The 17,800-nt window shown below is 36.7% G+C and overlaps 1 protein-coding gene across 1 annotated transcript; it reads left to right on the top strand.

Annotated features, from left to right (window-relative positions):
• The first annotated feature begins 230 nt into the window (after positions 1-230).
• On the top strand, positions 231-17,691 carry LOC123868920 (glutamate dehydrogenase, mitochondrial). Its single transcript, XM_045911602.1, has 9 exons — positions 231-833; positions 5,313-5,513; positions 8,041-8,180; positions 8,699-8,792; positions 10,135-10,292; positions 13,511-13,672; positions 16,025-16,229; positions 16,611-16,765; positions 17,345-17,691. The coding sequence occupies exons 1-9, from the start codon at positions 401-403 to the stop codon at positions 17,459-17,461; spliced, it is 1,665 nt and encodes a 554-aa protein (XP_045767558.1). The 5' UTR covers positions 231-400; the 3' UTR covers positions 17,462-17,691.
• The last annotated feature ends 109 nt before the right edge of the window (positions 17,692-17,800 follow it).

The raw sequence follows: 17,800 nt of genomic DNA, 5'->3' as shown, positions 1-17,800 counted from the left end.
TTATACATCTTAATTCTTAACAACATAAAAATTGAGTTTCACAAAATGCTATTTGCAATAATAAAACGCAATTCTATGATACGTTTTTAAGCCACCGGTCACTTTTCGGTCTTTTTTTGATGGCCATTTTTACACAATTCGAATTGACGTTAGCGATCACATGACCAATCGTTTTAAATAATCATGATGGTCTAAACCTTACACAATCGCACTGCAGGCTAGTGTATAGTGATCTGTGGTAATCATTACTTTTTAGCGGTCGCCAGTCGCTGCTCGTCACCTTTTGTCGGGGCGGGTCGTCTCTGCAGTTTACTTTTAATCGTTAGTTCGTGTATTTTACTTTTAAAGTGTAGGACGACCCGATACCTCACCCGAATTGTACTTAAATAAATCAGTCACAATGTTACACCTAAAGAATATCGCCAAAACTGTTGTGCCGCCCCTCAAAAACAGCATCCAAAATGAAGGAGTGAATAATATGTTAAGAGCTATCCCTGCTGCAGTAAATGTATGTTGCCGTACATATGCAAGCCATGAAATTCCAGACAGGCTTAAAGATATACCCACAAGTGCAAATCCAAGATTCTTTGATATGGTGGAATACTTTTTCCACCGCGCGTGTCAAGTGATTGAAGACAAATTAGTCGAGGATATGAAATCTAGAGTTTCTATTGAAGAGAGGAAGAAAAGGGTCGCCGGCATCCTCAAACTAATGCAGCCATGTGATCACATCATTGAAATACAATTTCCTCTGCGACGCGATTCTGGTGATTATGAAATGATTCTTGGGTATCGAGCTCAGCATTCTTCACACAGAACCCCAACCAAAGGAGGTAAGTAACTTCAATATATACTTTTTGCTTACATCACCTATGCAGATCCGTCGCAGTTATTGTCACTAAAGATTTTTTATTTATAGCTCGTTGGACACGTGACGCCGACCGTAATGTTACGTAGGTATAATCAAAATCTGCTTGAACATAACCTCTGTCCTCTTTCTGAACACAATTTCAAGACATTTTATAAAACTAACTACCTACCTACCCCAGCTCAAACTACTAAGTTTAATTCAATTCTAAGTACTTATGTAAACAATACTTAAATATTTCTGACATGAAAGATATTTAGTACCTACTTAAGAATAATAAATTCTTTTGTTTTTTATTTATAAATATTTGGCCTATAACCAATGAATTAAACATAAAGAATGGCTATTCTGAACAAAATCTGTGTTCCACACCCTCAAAGCTGTCAAACCAAACATGACAGGCCATAAACGGCTGCACTCATATGTAGACACTATGATCATCAATAAGATATATATCAATGCATGACATGATTTGAAATGCTATTCCAAAGACAATATAAAAAAGTTAGACTAGTCTCTGATTGTTCCTCCCTGTGTTGGGGACAATATGCGGATAAACTTTTAGCTTTCATAATATAATGAAGGTCTTGCACATGCTGGCTCTTACTCCATGAAGTTAAATGTGCTACCACTCCATACATAAAAAAATTTCAAAAGAAAAATAAAACCGACTTCAAAAACCACAAACACTAAAAAGTAAAAAATAACTTTTATTTAGCTACACGTGTAATGTACCTAGGTATGAAGTTGAGCGAGCATATTAAAACAAAATTAGAAATCCAAGAGTGAAGCTCGCCCGACTTCATACCTAGGTACATTACACGTGTAGCTAAATAAAAGTTATTTTTTACTTTTTAGTGTTTGTGGTTTTTGAAGTCGGTTTTATTTTTCTTTTGAAAATTTTTTAACAATTTTTAGTGGCCCACTGTACTATAATATGCTATGCCCAGTTAAAACCCTACTGTTTACTAAGCTATTACACTGATCGCGAGCAATTTGCTCCTATCTATTGAGGAGTTCTGTTCTCCATCTCCGAAGATATTCATCAGATCTTCACCAAATTTATATGGGACCATCTGCACAGTATACCCTTTCAAACAAAAAAAAAATTTTCCAAATCGGTCCAGGGGTCTTTGAGTAATCGGGGAACATACATAAAAAAATAAAAAATAAAAAAAAGATTCCGACGAATTGAGAACCTCCTCCTTTTTTGGAAGTCGGTTAAAAATAAAACGTTGTAATTTAAGTGTAACAATTGCTGACATCCGTTCCTGTAATTATGCATGCTCACATGCTAAACAAACTAAATTTTACATTTCCTTGTTCAGCATAATAAGTAGTAAGTACCTATCTGTCTATTATCACAGTAGTGTAGCATTTAAATAAGTACCTGGGTGGCAAAAATTTACTCTGCGTTTTTTGAGTTGTTTTGTGTGGAAACAAAATTTTCTCAGTGGAGATAAATAAACTTGGCAATTAAGATATCTAAATTTCATCCAAATCATTATAGCAATTTCCAGGAAATAAAATAACAAAAAACAAATTACAATGAACATTCCAGTGCACCCAAACCTAAAATATAATATAAACTGGAAATAAATATATTAAGTAGTGGCTTTTTCTCACGCTTTCATCCTTGTTATATTTTGTAGCCTCTAGCACTTGGTGATAATGTGACTACTTATTAGTGAAATAATTTTCAGAATGGGATCATTAGTTTTGCAGATTACCCTCTGCATCCAAACTTTACCTCTTTATAAGAATCAACTTAGGCATAATAAAAGTACGCTACAAGTAAGATTATATAGCTATATGTAAAGATTCAGAGTAACTTAGTGATTATGATTCATGAAAAGTAAACAAAAAATTTTAAATATGTATCAGCAAAATATTTGAATGTATGTAAACGTTTTTCCTTATAAGTAGGTATATATAGATTTCGCAATTAAACAATTGCAAAATCTATTTGCCATTTTCCGATAAGTTCTGATAAGATATTATTGTATGTAATATACAAAATGTATTAAACCCTAAAGTTGATTTGTTATGTTTTGCTTAAACATATCAATAATAAAGTAGGTAGGTATGTACGGTTTGTAACAAGAATAACTAAGGTGATGATTGGCCCAAATTAAAGAGATAAAAACAGAATCCCAGGAACGTATTCGCGGCGGCAACAGGGAGGCGCGGCTGTGACGCGTTTTCAGCATCAACGTGTTATGTAACGAAAAATAGTAATTTGAAATATCAATATTTGCTAACTCGCTTAGTGCTCTAGATCACGAAACGGGACAGTAATTTATTTGTACTTTATAAGTCACGCATTTACACTAATCAGTGTTCATTGTTTAAATAAAATATTGGTCAGGACAGGAATAAAATTTTAGAATGCCTAACTTATCTAAATAAATATTCTTATCCAGATGTACAGTTATTAGATACAAGAGGATATTCTAGGAAATTGACTAAGAGCCTTCTAGGGCCAGACCTTCGTTATTTTATAAACAAATTAAAAGTTTCTCTAAAACAAAAGGAAAGGTATAAAAAAATCTGATGTCAAAGTCCGTTTTTTTTTTTATATTTTCTTCATGTTCGTGTTAAGAATACGTTGTGACAAGATAAATTACTCATTTGTATTGGTCTACTTAATAATGTTTTCTTCAAACTAAAATTGTTACGTGACCAACGTTATGACTTATAACAAGGTAGCTGAGTATTTATCTGCCTCTTTTTGTGTTCAAGTTGACTGCCCCCAAAATAATTAAAATGATGAGGATGTTGCTCTACTATTCATCATTGCGCAGTTGCAGATTACAGCATAATAATAAGGCCTCATTCGCACGAGAGCTTTTTTTACGTCCGTTAAAAAAGCGTTCAAATAGAACAAAATATGCATTCCCAACTGTTCACACGTCAACGCTTTTTTATCGCGCATTTTGTATTTTCAGCGCAACGCCGGGTTTTAACGCAACGCTTTTTTAACGCTGGTGCGAATTAGGGCTAACTATTAAAACAGCTTCAATTGACATGAAAACATTAGATTCCTGTTATTATTGACTTTTATTAGATACTTGGTGATGCCTGTACATCCTGTACGCCTGGTTATTCCTGAACATTGTCCTGAGCGTAGTTTTAGTTTTAGTTAGTACTAGCTGATGCCCGCAGCTTCGCCCGCGTGGATTGGTCAGATCCCCTGCAGCATCAGGATTGAGGAGTTGGACTCCAAATTTTTTATGAAACAATGTCGCAAAGTTCCTCTATCGATTAAAAAAGAAATGACGCAAATCGGTTCAGAAATCTCGGAGATTTCGGTGTACATAGGTAGAAAAACACAACTCCCTTTTTAAAAGTCGGTTAAAAAAGTAGCCTATTTTACGCCCTGGTCAATCCTCTACTTGCCTGTGAAAGTCCCGTTAAAATCGGTTCAGCCGTTCCAAAGATTAGCCTTTTCAAACAGACAGACAGACAGACAGACAGACAGACAGACAAAAATTTTAAAAACGTGTGATTCAGTTATGGTATCGTTCAAATAACCATATGAGCTTAATATGAGGTAGTTATTTCGAAATTACAGACAGACACTCCAATTTTATTTATTAGTATAGATTAATGTAAAATATGTTGACTCTGGTATGTTCTGCAGTCTGCTGGAATGCTTTGGCCTTGGCTTGTCATCCTACTGGCAAGGACCGCCAAGCAATTTAGTTTTATGATACGATGCCGCCTAAAAACCAATAAGGATTAAGGGTTTATTAAAAAATTGCCATATTATCCCTTCCGGGTTAGCCCCTTCCATGTTAAAATTACAAACAAAATTCGCAAAGTCAGATCATAATTTTATCGGTCATTCATCTATAGAAGGAGGCGGGTTTTCGTGAATAAAGTGATAAAAAATAACATCCAATGGATCACGCTACTGATTGTGTTGGTTGTTTTTATCGCATAATGCCAGGTACTGAAATAGACTTGGTAGGTACATGTTTCCACGCTGATATTATTATTTCTAAAAGTAAACTGGTTTGTAGTCAACTAACCATGATTTTATTATGATTCATTTAAGATTATCTATTAAATTACTCCCTCCCTACTGAATTACCTACTCATATTCACATTCATAACTCTACATTAGCCATGGATTGAGAGTTAATCATGCTTTACAAAATTACATTAAATAAAATTTGGTGTCGGGAAATGTTATCATTGTCAGTTGGGCGATTTATCGATCTGTTTGGTGGTACTACGGAGAAGGGGCAGCCACGAGCCACCTCTGGAGGTGGAACAGACGTCCCACCGCACAATTGATTCGTCAGCCAACCTTTTGCCTCACACGCTGTAAGAAACCATACACAGTATACAACCATATACGCAGTCCTCTCCAATTCAAAAACTCTTTTACTCGACGTCAATTACTGTTACACTTGAATGTATTTTATTTTGTCTACAGGTATACGATTCTCATCTGACGTGACAAGAGATGAAGTTAAGGCTCTGTCTGCGCTGATGACCTTTAAGTGTGCGTGCGTTGACGTACCCTTCGGCGGCGCCAAGGCCGGTATCAAGATCAACCCCAAGGAGTACTCCGAGCATGAATTGGAGAAGATCACTCGGCGATTCACGCTTGAGCTCGCCAAGAAAGGCTTTATCGGTAAGAAGAAGTTACCTTAGAGTCTGGACAAAACAAAGTGCAGACACAGAACGTGAGGGCAGACGCGCGGGAGATCTTAACACTGCTTTTGTTTAAATTCATAGTTACAAGAATTTGTATGAAGCTGGTAATACTGTATTGCGACTGTGATGGCAACGACAACCGCTAAGTACCTACGCTCCGCCATTTGAACACTTTCATATAGTTCCTAGTATCACACCCAGAAGCCATAATTACAGTCAGTACCTGTGATAAGCATATTGCAGCCAAAAATTATTTGTGTTTAAACCTTCGTCAAAAAACATCGTCCGCCTGGATATTATATTACAAACTTTCCAAATTCACTTGTTCACCTATTAGCTAATTGACAATTTTTATATTCTAGAACAAGTAAGTAATTTGAGGCAAAATATTCCTAAATATTGCCACATAAATAAATCAAATACCGAAGCCAAATTGCCAATTATAGCAGTTCAGATTGCAAGACCACAAAATATTATCATCTCCAATTACTCCGCTCCTTGGACCAAATCGTGCTCTTATGATTATTTTATTTGTTTACTTCGATGACGTCACAAGTCATGACCAGCTTCATTCGCATCTCATTCTGTAATAAGCAAATAAGTAGCTATGTTAGATTCAAATATTGACAAACCCCTGTAAATATACGTAATTTTGCAAATAGGACCAGATAAACGCAACAATTTGTTCTTACTTAAATAAATATAATTAAGTAAATTAATAAACGAAATTATGATTTGTCGAAAACCAATGTAGAAACATAAACGTACTATTCTTACATGTTTAGGCCTTGATTAATCCATGTCGAGAGAAAAAAGGAACGAACACAAAAACGACATAGAGTCCATTTTTGATAGTTATAGATATGACGTACCTATAACCACAATTTTCATAAGAGCAATTCATGAGTACAGACTGAACGCCTAAAGGTCATGCCATGGTCGCCTAATGTCAATAACCGCTCGCCCACGCTGGATTGAATGAAATTGTTCTTGCATGCTGTAAATCGCTTATCAACAAGTTCTTTGATTGTTTGCACCTAGAAGTGATTACTATTGGGAGATCTACATATAACATATTTCCTAAACAGACCTTCCTAAACAAGGCAACACTATTCATAACATCCGATGTAGGTACCTACGAGTATATATTCAGTTACTGACCTTGAATTACTATAAATACAAACAGGATCTACAAAAAATACTCGAAAATAATTTAATGTCTCTAAAAAATTCCATAGCAAGAGTAATCAAACAGCGTTATCCATATTATCAATCAACTGAGCTAATAAGGGTTTCATATTAAACTCGAAAGCAAATGGATTTTTAAATAACACCGCGATATTGCCAATAGAACGTAAGAAGCAATCAGCAACAACTACTCATCGAGAATAAGCACAACTTGATTGACATTCGATTTTACGTATATTTTATGCAAAACATAACTACATGAACCTTATATGATTATAGAGTAGTGTTAGATGCAAAACAGAAATACATATTTACCTACCTACTTGATGCAAAATGATAATAATATATAATCGAGTTTACACCTTAATCATGACACATCTATGGTTCCAATTACTTTGCTACTAGATAAGTACTTTTATAACTATGTAATTTTGTTGACAAATTAAGTGGAACATTTTGTTGGCACAAAATATTAATTCTTGAGATTTTCGTCACCATCACTCCAGAAAATGCTTCATCATATAAGACTAGCGAAATTATCTTCAGAAGAATATTTTGCAATCTTTCAACTATGAATGTTATCTTAAGCGATTAATTATTTATTTTTTGCAATAATTAACATTGCAGACGATCTGTAGACAAAATAAAATTATACTGTCTACATCTGGCTATAGCCTGAAGTGATCACGTAGTATGCCGTTCAATAATGATTCGACTATTTTGGCAGAGTGACAAGGAAACACTGACTTATTATTACCTGACGGCGAACAACGCACTATTTGGTATGACTAGAGTTGGGAATTTCATTTTTTAACATCAGTAGTGTTATATAACTATAAATGTAATGTCTAGGCTTTTCAGAATTTCTGGAGTAATGTAATCCCTAAATTGAAATGGCTTCTCTCCCTATGGAAAATGGTAGCTCTAAAGTGAGACCTACTTTATATTACTAGCGATTTTAAAAATTGTGTTATGTGTATAACAGAATTAAGCACAGTGTAGCAAACTTTAAACTTACCTAATGTTTCGAAACTTAATAGAAAGCCATGCAAATTCCTATATGGCAATAGGTGCGGCACATACATAGTTCGATGAAGACTCAATAGGTATATTATATTAGGGTTCCAAATAGCGACCTCGCACCGGAAAGCGAAGTGTGGTCAGACCCCCACTAAGTCGACAGGTGAACTCCTATACAAGCAACCTCAGGAGTATAGGTATATCAGTTAACGACGAGGACCGCTCTTACCCCATATTGGACTCAATTCCAAAAGGTTTTCGAGTCATATATTTGCTTAATAGCGTCACATTTTCAGGGCCCGGAGTGGACGTGCCCGCCCCTGACATGGGCACGGGCGAGCGCGAGATGTCGTGGATCGCAGATACCTACGCCAAGACCATCGGTTTCCAGGACATCAACGCCCACGCTTGCGTTACGGGCAAACCCATCAACCAGGTATGTAGAAATACAAGTATTTTTTTTAACTTAAATAAACTAAACTTAACATTATGAGTAATGCGAATTACTTCGATAAATGCATTGAATGAGTACTTAATTAAATGGCGAATATTGTAAATTTTATTCTTAGAAGAGCCTCGATTGCTCAACGGTTGAGGAGCGGACGGAATTCCGAAAGGTCCGGCGGTTCAAACCCCACCCGTTGCACTATTGTCGTACCCACTCCTGGCACAAGCTCTACGCTTAATTGGAGGGAAAAGGGGAGTTTTAGTCATGATTAGCATGGCTAATATTCTTAAAAAAATATTAAGTTCTCATGTGAATGACTTTGCTTTGTCTTTATGAGAATTAAACTTATTTAAACCTAAACCTAAGTTCTTTTAAAACGTCAGATCAATCTCCAATGGTTGGGAATGGCCTTTCGAGAAGAACCAGCAAGAAACTCGGCGGTTTAAATATATTATGTATTCAGCTTACAAAAATAATAATTAATTTACAAAGAACTGTTTTTATAGGGCGGTATCCACGGCAGAGTGTCGGCCACTGGCAGAGGTGTATTCCACGGTCTCGAGAACTTTATCAATGAAGCGAACTACATGAGCATGATTGGTAAGTGATATTCTAATATGAATAATTGATTGTCAATAAACCGATCAATGTTATAAAAAATAAAGTACATTTGTTGGCCTACAAACGGCGTTTATTATAATTATATATTTCATTTCGATATTATTCGTAAGTTTTGTAAGAATGTTTTACTTCAGTTCCAATTAAATGCTAAATAGCTTTTCAAGTAAGAACTTCCTATAGAAGTAAACGAAGCGGGGTATTTTTTACTAATTATCTAGAGTTGGCGCCAAAGATACACTGACGCCACACTCCCTCGCTACACTCAGGATTCTAAGGCACAAGAAATAAAAAACTTTCCTATCGTGTGATACATATAACTTTCCACCTCAATAGCGAAAAAATACTAGATGTAAGAAAAACAATTATTTATTGAAACACTAAGAAATTTTTATATTCATGTAAATATATTACGTACTTATATGATAAAACTAATTTCTGAGCAGGTCTTCACACCTTTAGCAAGTCTCTGATCGTTAAATAAATATATCAAAGTCTTTCAAGAATTTTTCACGCGACTTTTCAGGAACTAAGTTTAATTCAGCGTTAGATACCGATTCCTTTAATAACTGATGGTGTTAAATTATCACTCATTTTGTTATTTTTAAAAAGTTTATAACAATTATCTACAAAGTAATTAGATAGGTGTGTAGTTGTTAAGATTTAACAGGGCTCTCTCCGTCACTCGTTTCCACTCGTTTCATACAATCGTAGTTCCAATTTCATTTGAATATTAAGCAACCAAAGTTCATGAAATTTTGCAGACATATTCTAGAAACTAATATCTGTGTCTGTGGTGTTTTAGATTTTTCTAAAAATATGTAGTTTTAAAATTACAGGGGCTCAAAGATTTGTATGTAAATTTTAAAGACCGCGTAACTTTGAAACCGAATATTTTAACAGAAATCTGGAAAACAACAGACATAGATATTAGTTTCTAGAATATGTCTGCAATATTTCATGGACTTTCGTTGCATAATATTCAAATGAAATTGGAACTACGATTGTATGAAACGAGTGACGGAGAGAGCCCTCTGAAGATCTCATAGATTAATTTTCTTTTGTTTTCTCCCTATGTTTTATTCCTTTTTTGGATGAATCGAAGAAATGCCAATCCAAAGCGTTCTAAATTCAAAACACTTTCTCGCTGGGTGAGCAAAAACGACTTTTGCTCACTGGTTTTGGGGAAAGGCGCCCTTTTTGAGCTAGAGGTGAAATTAGCTATCTACTCGTAATATAGGTGATATAGTCCACCTCTTCACTTTGATCACTCTCATCGAAGAGTCTTGGCCTCGCAGTTTTAACAGGTTGCTTCGTATAACAGGCACAACTCCCGGCTGGGGCGGCAAGACGTTCATCGTGCAGGGCTTCGGCAACGTGGGGCTGCACACGTGCCGCTACCTGGTGCGCGCCGGCGCCACGTGCATCGGCGTCATCGAGCACGACGGCTCCATCCAGAACCCCGACGGCATCGACCCTAAGGTACATAATCCACGCTATACACAACAGCCACGACCCCGGATGAAGTTCATCGTGCAGAGCTTCGGCAACATGGGGCTGTACACGTGCCGCTACCTGGTGCGTGCCGGCGCCACGTGCATCGGCGTCTTCGAGCAAGGCGGTTCCATCCAGAACCCCGACGGCAAGGACCCGGAGCTAGGGTTGACGATCCCTGTTAATTACAACCATACGATTTTTTGGTCCAGTCAGGTGAAACTGCAGATGCGGCTGTCCATGTAAATGCTGTACAAATCTTGACACTACGATACTATCTATAGGTTTTAATATTATAAAGAGGTAAAGTTTCGCCATTAGAAAGCTACACTATTCCTGAGTAACATTGGCTATATTTTATTTTCAAAAAATTAAAGATCCCTATGAAAATTTCAAGACGCTACCCCTGCGAAGCGGGGCTGGTCAGTAGTTTAAAATAAATTTCCGTGGCACTAGAAACCTGTCAATGTAGGTCACTCTAATGCAATAGACCCTGGCACAGGCTGAAGCGATGCTATAATCTGTTCAAAGTTGCGCCACTTTAACACCCTTAATTCGAATCGGAAAAAGTAAATTTAATTTGCTTGCCTTCATTTCCCTAGAGCTTCCTTTGTCTAGACTCTATTGGATGGCCTTATATTTTGATACCTACCTCTTGTTTTTATTTTATATTCGTATTTTCAAGGACTCGGATCGGATGAATTCGTAACCGCTTTAAAAAAATCTTATAAGACACAACAGGATGAGAAATGCTTGTTTAGATAAAATATGATCGTTTTGATCTGGGAATCTTTATTGTACTCTGTGGCACACGCACATACCTGCTTAATAAAGATTATTATTATAAAACCTTCAATTGTAGGATAAAAAATCACCTATGTAATAAAAATATGTTTAAACTCGCGTTCTAGCTAATCCTCTAATCTGTAAACGTCACAAATATTGCTGATAATGATTGTTGAAGGGATTCACAAGTGGTACTTCAGAAGCCTCTTAACTGCTTATAATAATTTAATACCTAACACATATAGTTTATCTTTTTCGCTGTCTAATTAATTTCAGTTTTTATAATATTGATTACAAGCAATAAGCATTGATATCAATATAAATAGTTGAGCAATCAATTGATATCAATAGTTCTCATAATACACAGATGCTATTTTAGGATAGGTCGTGGGGCTTCCTTTTTTTATTTTGATTAAACTTTCTTTAAATCAACGACATGGTTCCTTATGTCACTATTTCAACAGTTAAAATTTTGGCCTCATTATCTGCTCTCAAAATAACATCGCATTCCCGTTTAATGTATATATGCTGGTTGATCGATTCTCTTCTGGCGCCTGTTTCAGTTTCTTCTTTAATATATACAGTACTGAAATACAGTGTAGTATATTATACAGATAAAGTTCATGATTTTAAGCAAAATAGTCGGCAGAAAACCACCTGACTGAAAAACTACGCCCATGACACAGAAAAGTACCAGACTCAGAATGTACATCTTTCTTATCACTTAGGAGACGGCATTATTATTTTTACTAAATTATAATCTATGATACGCCCCCCTTATACAGATAAAATGAATAGTAATACGATTTTAGAACAGTTACGTAGTTTGCAAGCGGTTATAAAGAGTTTGGCATCGAGATAACAATGTTCAATTTTTTGTCACAAGATAAGATAATTATGTTTCAGTAGGTACTTTAAAATCCAGTCTCTTGACAATAGAACTATCTCAAATTACTCATTTCCGATTTGAGTTTTATGACTACCATGCACTGATACTATATAAATACAATTGTTACCATGACGTAGAAACATTGTGATTTATACTGATCGCACATTACATTCGAGCCAAGCTGTATGCGGATAATTTCTCTTACTAAAATTTTGAAATTCAAATTTGCCAAAGTTAAAAAACATAGTTAAACTTTTGCCATTCATTGTGGATTGAAAACGTCGTAAGTCATTTTCATATTAAGCACCACAGAAGTATTTACCACATCTTCATTATTTGTTCTGTGCTAAACATCTATTTTTAGCAGTATTCGGTAATTTAAGAGCACTTCTGCAGTGTGACTTTATCTGAATTCTATATTAATGGCAGCACAACTTTATACGAAAATTCTGTTATCTCCATCACAACCGAGTTAGGTACTGAATGTCATATAGATACAGAATAACCTCACAGTACTTAAAGTGTGGAGTTTGCAGGTCGTTTCGTAATGTAATCCTATAACATGTACTGCTTTAAACTTACTTAACTCTAAGTTAAAGCTGGCTATGACCAAGTTGCTATAAATGTTGTTTATTTTAAACCTGCCTAACTTACGACCTAACATTTAAATATCCTAGATAATTTTAACATGATCGATTTTTACAAACTATTCGATAGTGTTTACCAGCAGAAAATTGATTTATCAGAGAGGGAACTAATAAAAGTTGGTAACGTTTAAAATCTTTAATGAAAATATATGTAGTACGTTTTGTATAATAAAATAGGTGTTAAACAGGAAAATAACAGGAATAATTTGGTTTAGACCATTATCGATTTTCCTTCCTTGACCCGCCTGATTTGATATTATTAATTTTGGGTGTATGCCTGGCAACAAAAGGCGTAAAATAGATTTTTATAGTTACTATCGCAAAAAAACCCAGGTGGTCGATTACAGAAAAGCTGCATCAATCATTGCTAGTCTATTGTTGTGATTAGCTGAATTTACTTATGGTATTTTTGCTGCAACAATGCATAGCCAATAGCGCGAAAGTGTCGGCCAATAATACGTGATTGCGATCTTCACACTGTAGCTATCAGTTTACCGTAATCGATCCCCCATGGTATAATCAAAATATATCTTTTGCGATGTCATTTACTGTAAAGGCAGTATACAGTTTTTTCATAATATCTCAATTTTGATTTTGTTGTGTGTTACAATGTTTTCTGGAAAAACCTCCAACTAAGATCCTTCCGTTAGACGTTGGGGTCTCAAGGTGCTAGAATGGCGACCTCGCACCGGACCCATTAGGTGGACGTACGACATCAAACGAGTCGCAAGGAGTCGATGGACTCAAGCGGCGCAAGACCTTGGTGTGTAGTCCTTACAAGAGACCTACGTCCAGCAATGGAGGTCTATCGGTTGATAATAATGATGATGATGATGACGAAGATTCGAGTTAGAGTTAAATGTTAACAATATTTTGGTCCACAGGCTCTGGAGGACTACAGAATCGAGAACGGCACGATCGTGGGCTTCCCCGGCGCCAAGGCGTACGAGGGCGAGGGCATGCTGTACGAGAAGTGTGACATCCTCGTGCCCGCCGCCATCGAGCAGGTCATCCACAAGGAGAACGCGCACAAGATACAGGCTAAGGTACGGTCGACCTCAGAAATCGAGTAGCAATTCCGCGAAACTATTGCATCAAAAACCTGTCGCACTTATGATATTTTTCTATAAACACGCCACATACATCTAACGCATGTGCATAATCGTGCCACGCGAATATGATCATTAAGGTGCTAAACGACTTACGGCCTTTGACTGTACCTATTCTTTCTTACCCGACTACGGCGAAGCCCAAAAGGAGGGCTGTGTGTTTGACCTCTATTTGTTTGTATGTATGTGAGTATGTGTGTATGTATGTTCGTTCCTATATCCGCTCGTAACTACTCTCAGCCGATTTTGATAAATGAAATGCCATTAGATTCGGCTTGGTGGCGTGAGTGTCACAGAGTAAAATTCTTAAAAGTCAAAATGGCGTATTTTATACCCTTTAATGTGCGGACGGAAAAAGATGCACTGCAAGCGGCAGTTGGAGTTTTTTTTTACTTTTTAAATTACTTGTTCTTGTCTAGGGCTGTGCATGTCCCTGATTCCTTGTAACTAGTTGTATTCAATCGTCTAAATACTGATTAGATAAGTTAACTAATTGGCTTGGGGTCGTCTTACAAACAAAAGCAACTCAGGATCTACTCAGGCAACAAACTACACTCAAACATCGTGATTTTATCACGAGGTCTTCAGACAATTCTAATTACGAGAAAGCTATTCTTGAAATCTGCTCAGCGCTACCATTCGGAATAGGTGTTGCTGGCCTTTGTCCAAAAATAAAAATCCTATTTTAAATGGGCCGTTCACCTGATTTTTGAGATCACTTGTGATTAATGTACGCAATGCGGTATTTTGACGCTTGGAAGGGTACATGAATTAATTTATTTATTGAGTTCGCTCTAAAAAAAATTATACATGTAAATATTTGACAGATCCCCTATGTGACGAACCTCGTCACCTAATTTGATGAAATTACGTTTGCATTGCAGAAAATCGGGTAAATTCTTTCATAGATTCCAAGAAAGAAGTGAATTGACAAACAAGTTTCTCTTCAACAAATTATACAATTTATGCAAACGCAGTTCGATAAAAGGAAACAGTTTTTTGTCAATGCAAACTCACTGTTTCATAATTTTGCTATACCCTTAATTAAGTTTGGGATAGTAAATCGTTCAGCGGCACGGTTTTGCCTATAGGGTGGACTAGTTACAGGCGAACCCTCGCACCAGACCAGACCTAAGCCAATTAGAAATTATAAATTCTCAAAAGTCGTATCTGGCACCTTATAACAACAGCGCTAAGAAAGTAGTCAAAAATAAAAACAATTCTTGGTCCTACCATAGATTACTTAACAGTAGATACCTTCCAGGTACACAAGGATCGATTTCCCTATGTCACTGGGAGCATCTTGTGAAGTCGGGCATCTCAAATAGTATGTTGACATCCATGAGGATTTCCTCCTACCTAGAAGGATCACTCTGCAAAGACCTCCTCTAGCCCTCTCTCAAGTGAACTTGGCCTGGTATTACTTTAAAATATAGGTAACACACACATAGGTGGTTTCTAAGTAGCTTTCAAGGTCGCGTAAGATAAACAGTTCTGTTTTCATATTCTGATATGACTTCAATTGTGCCAATATTAGTCTTTCATGTCCATTCTTAAGATCTAGTGTACTGTATATGTACATTGTACATTATACACGTATGACCTAGTAATAGTATATTGTATAACGTTATACCATCTTGAAGATCATCAAGTGTAGATTTATTCAAGCTTTGTAATGACTTTCCCTTGTTGTATGTTGTCATATCATTCGCAAGAGACTGATATTTATAATTTTTTCATTTATATTACAAGGTAGTTCCTAGACTACAAGAGTATCATCTAGATTTTACAATATCTATCATTACTACAGAAATATTTGACTGCGCGAAGGTCTCCGATCTACTTGTGAATTTCACATCAAACGTTATTACTGAGTTTCTTGCCTGCTCTTCTTAGCAAAATCTGGTTTCCGAGCCAGTGGTACTCATCACGCCATCAGTAGATCTATATAAAAAAATAAGTATAATTCATGTAGAATGATTGTTCTTTACCTGTTTTGTATGTTGATGTGTTTTGTACTGTGCACTGAGTTTGTATTAAGCCGCAAATAAATTAATATTTATTTATTTATTCATAGCGTACATATACGTTCGGGATGGTGATCAAAAAGTATAAAAAAACGAAGTAATGTTCTCATATCTTACGTGTCGCTTATTCATATGAGCTCTTGCCATGTGAATGAGTAAGATAGAGTCCAAAGAGAGATTCGGTTTTGTCTGTCTTGCTTCAGGTGTTCCACGAGTACCACCACCTCACGACCTTTCTCATATTATCATGCATTCGTTTCAGATAATCGCAGAGGCGGCCAACGGGCCCACGACGCCGGCGGCTGACAAGATCCTCATCGACCGCAACATCCTCGTGATCCCTGACCTGTACATCAACGCGGGCGGTGTCACCGTCTCCTTCTTCGAGTGGCTCAAGAACCTCAACCATGTGTCGTACGGCCGGCTCACGTTCAAATACGAACGGGAATCCAACTACCACTTATTGGGTAAATTATATTTTTGGACTAAAAAATGTAGGTACTGTATTGATATATATACACACTTTTATAAGTCCCGCAAACTTCGTACACAGAAAAGCGCAACCCAACGCTGACTAAAACCGAATGTACAGCAATTAAATACAAATCTTATTTCTTGAAGTTAAGATTTTAACCATTAGAACAACAAGCCCCAACAAGCAACAACCAATAACGGACGGACGCGCGGTATGATTAGCTGTGATGTTTTCGGCGTAAGTTATAAAGTGGTAGTACAGTATAAATCTGTAATACACATAATAGAAGCTGTGGATGATCTTGTCATAAATACATGAATTTTTGTGATGTTTCTTATATGCAAAAAACTTATGAATACATATTTTTTTCCAGAATCTGTACAAGAGTCCCTTGAGAGACGGTTCGGGCGCGTCGGCGGTCGTATCCCCGTCACTCCGTCAGAATCCTTCCAGAAGCGCATCTCCGGTGCCTCCGAGAAAGACATCGTGCACTCCGGCCTCGACTACACCATGGAGCGCTCGGCAAGGGTGAGTTCACCTCTGATATACCAAGGGGCTACAATGGCGACCTCGCACCGGAAAGCGCAGCGTTGGAACACCCCCCACCAGATGGACAGACGACATTAAACGAGTCGCAGGGAGCAGCTGGATTGATACGGCGCAAGACCGTGGCGTGTGGAAGTATCTACACCTACCTATGTCCAGCAGTGGACGTCTAGCGGTTGATAATGATGATGATAATATTATATCAAACTTTGCCGATTCTAATGCTGAAAAACATCGGATTGAAGACTACGCACACAGACTGTGCATACATACATAGTGGAGCCGAATCTTTTCGATAACAACTTTTTAATCAGTTTTTTTACTATGTTAGTCGTCAACTATGGAACTAGGAATCGGTTTCATCAATACCGCACCAGTCGTCATTCCGTCATAGTTTTCTCCAGTTAAGAAGCTGCCAAATTAAAAGTTTGCCAGACTAAAAACAGTTTTTCGTCTTTCCTCAAAAGTAGCAAACTATTCCTTGTGCGACAACATGGGAATTCAGTGTATGCTTTTGCTTGCACGTTTCGAATATAATATAACCAGCGTTTATTTTTACAGGCCATCATGAAGACTGCCATGAAGTTCGATTTGGGTCTTGACTTGCGAACAGCCGCGTACGCCAACTCCATAGAAAAGATCGTCACGACGTACGCAGACGCTGGCCTCGCCTTCTAAATTAGTCACTTTACGAATTTAAGTATTGTCTGCATTTTCAAGACTCCATATAGTCCCCTTGCACTTAAGTATAACTTTTAAGATATAATCACAGTATTTTAATTTCTTTGTTAAAAAATCATGGCTTTTTTACTTTTAAAGTTAAGCGAAAATTGTTACATCTATTAAGTGGATATTTAAATTTTCAATTGTATCATCTTTAATTTTCGAAATAAAATGTTTTACTGTTTTTTTGTAGTGTGATTTGTTACAATATTATCCATTTACCTTCTACTTTTACTACTTTTATAATTTTAAAAATTATTCATGATCCAAACACCCTGTTTACACTTTCCGGTC

This window comes from Maniola jurtina, chromosome 10 (genome assembly GCF_905333055.1).
Source record: "Maniola jurtina chromosome 10, ilManJurt1.1, whole genome shotgun sequence".
Taxonomy (NCBI): Eukaryota; Metazoa; Arthropoda; class Insecta; order Lepidoptera; family Nymphalidae; genus Maniola; species Maniola jurtina.
The sequence above is the reverse complement of the archived record's forward strand: the minus strand, read 5'-3'. Positions and strand labels throughout refer to the sequence as shown.

Bases quoted from the DNA above. Each gene is read 5' to 3' on its own strand.
- LOC123868920 (XM_045911602.1), top strand. From the start codon at position 401: ATGTTACACCTAAAGAATATCGCCAAAACTGTTGTGCCGCCCCTCAAA. The intron at 834-5,312 runs GTAAGTAACTTC...TTTTGTCTACAG, and splicing joins CAGAACCCCAACCAAAGGAG to GTATACGATTCTCATCTGAC. The intron at 8,793-10,134 runs GTAAGTGATATT...TTCGTATAACAG, and splicing joins GAACTACATGAGCATGATTG to GCACAACTCCCGGCTGGGGC.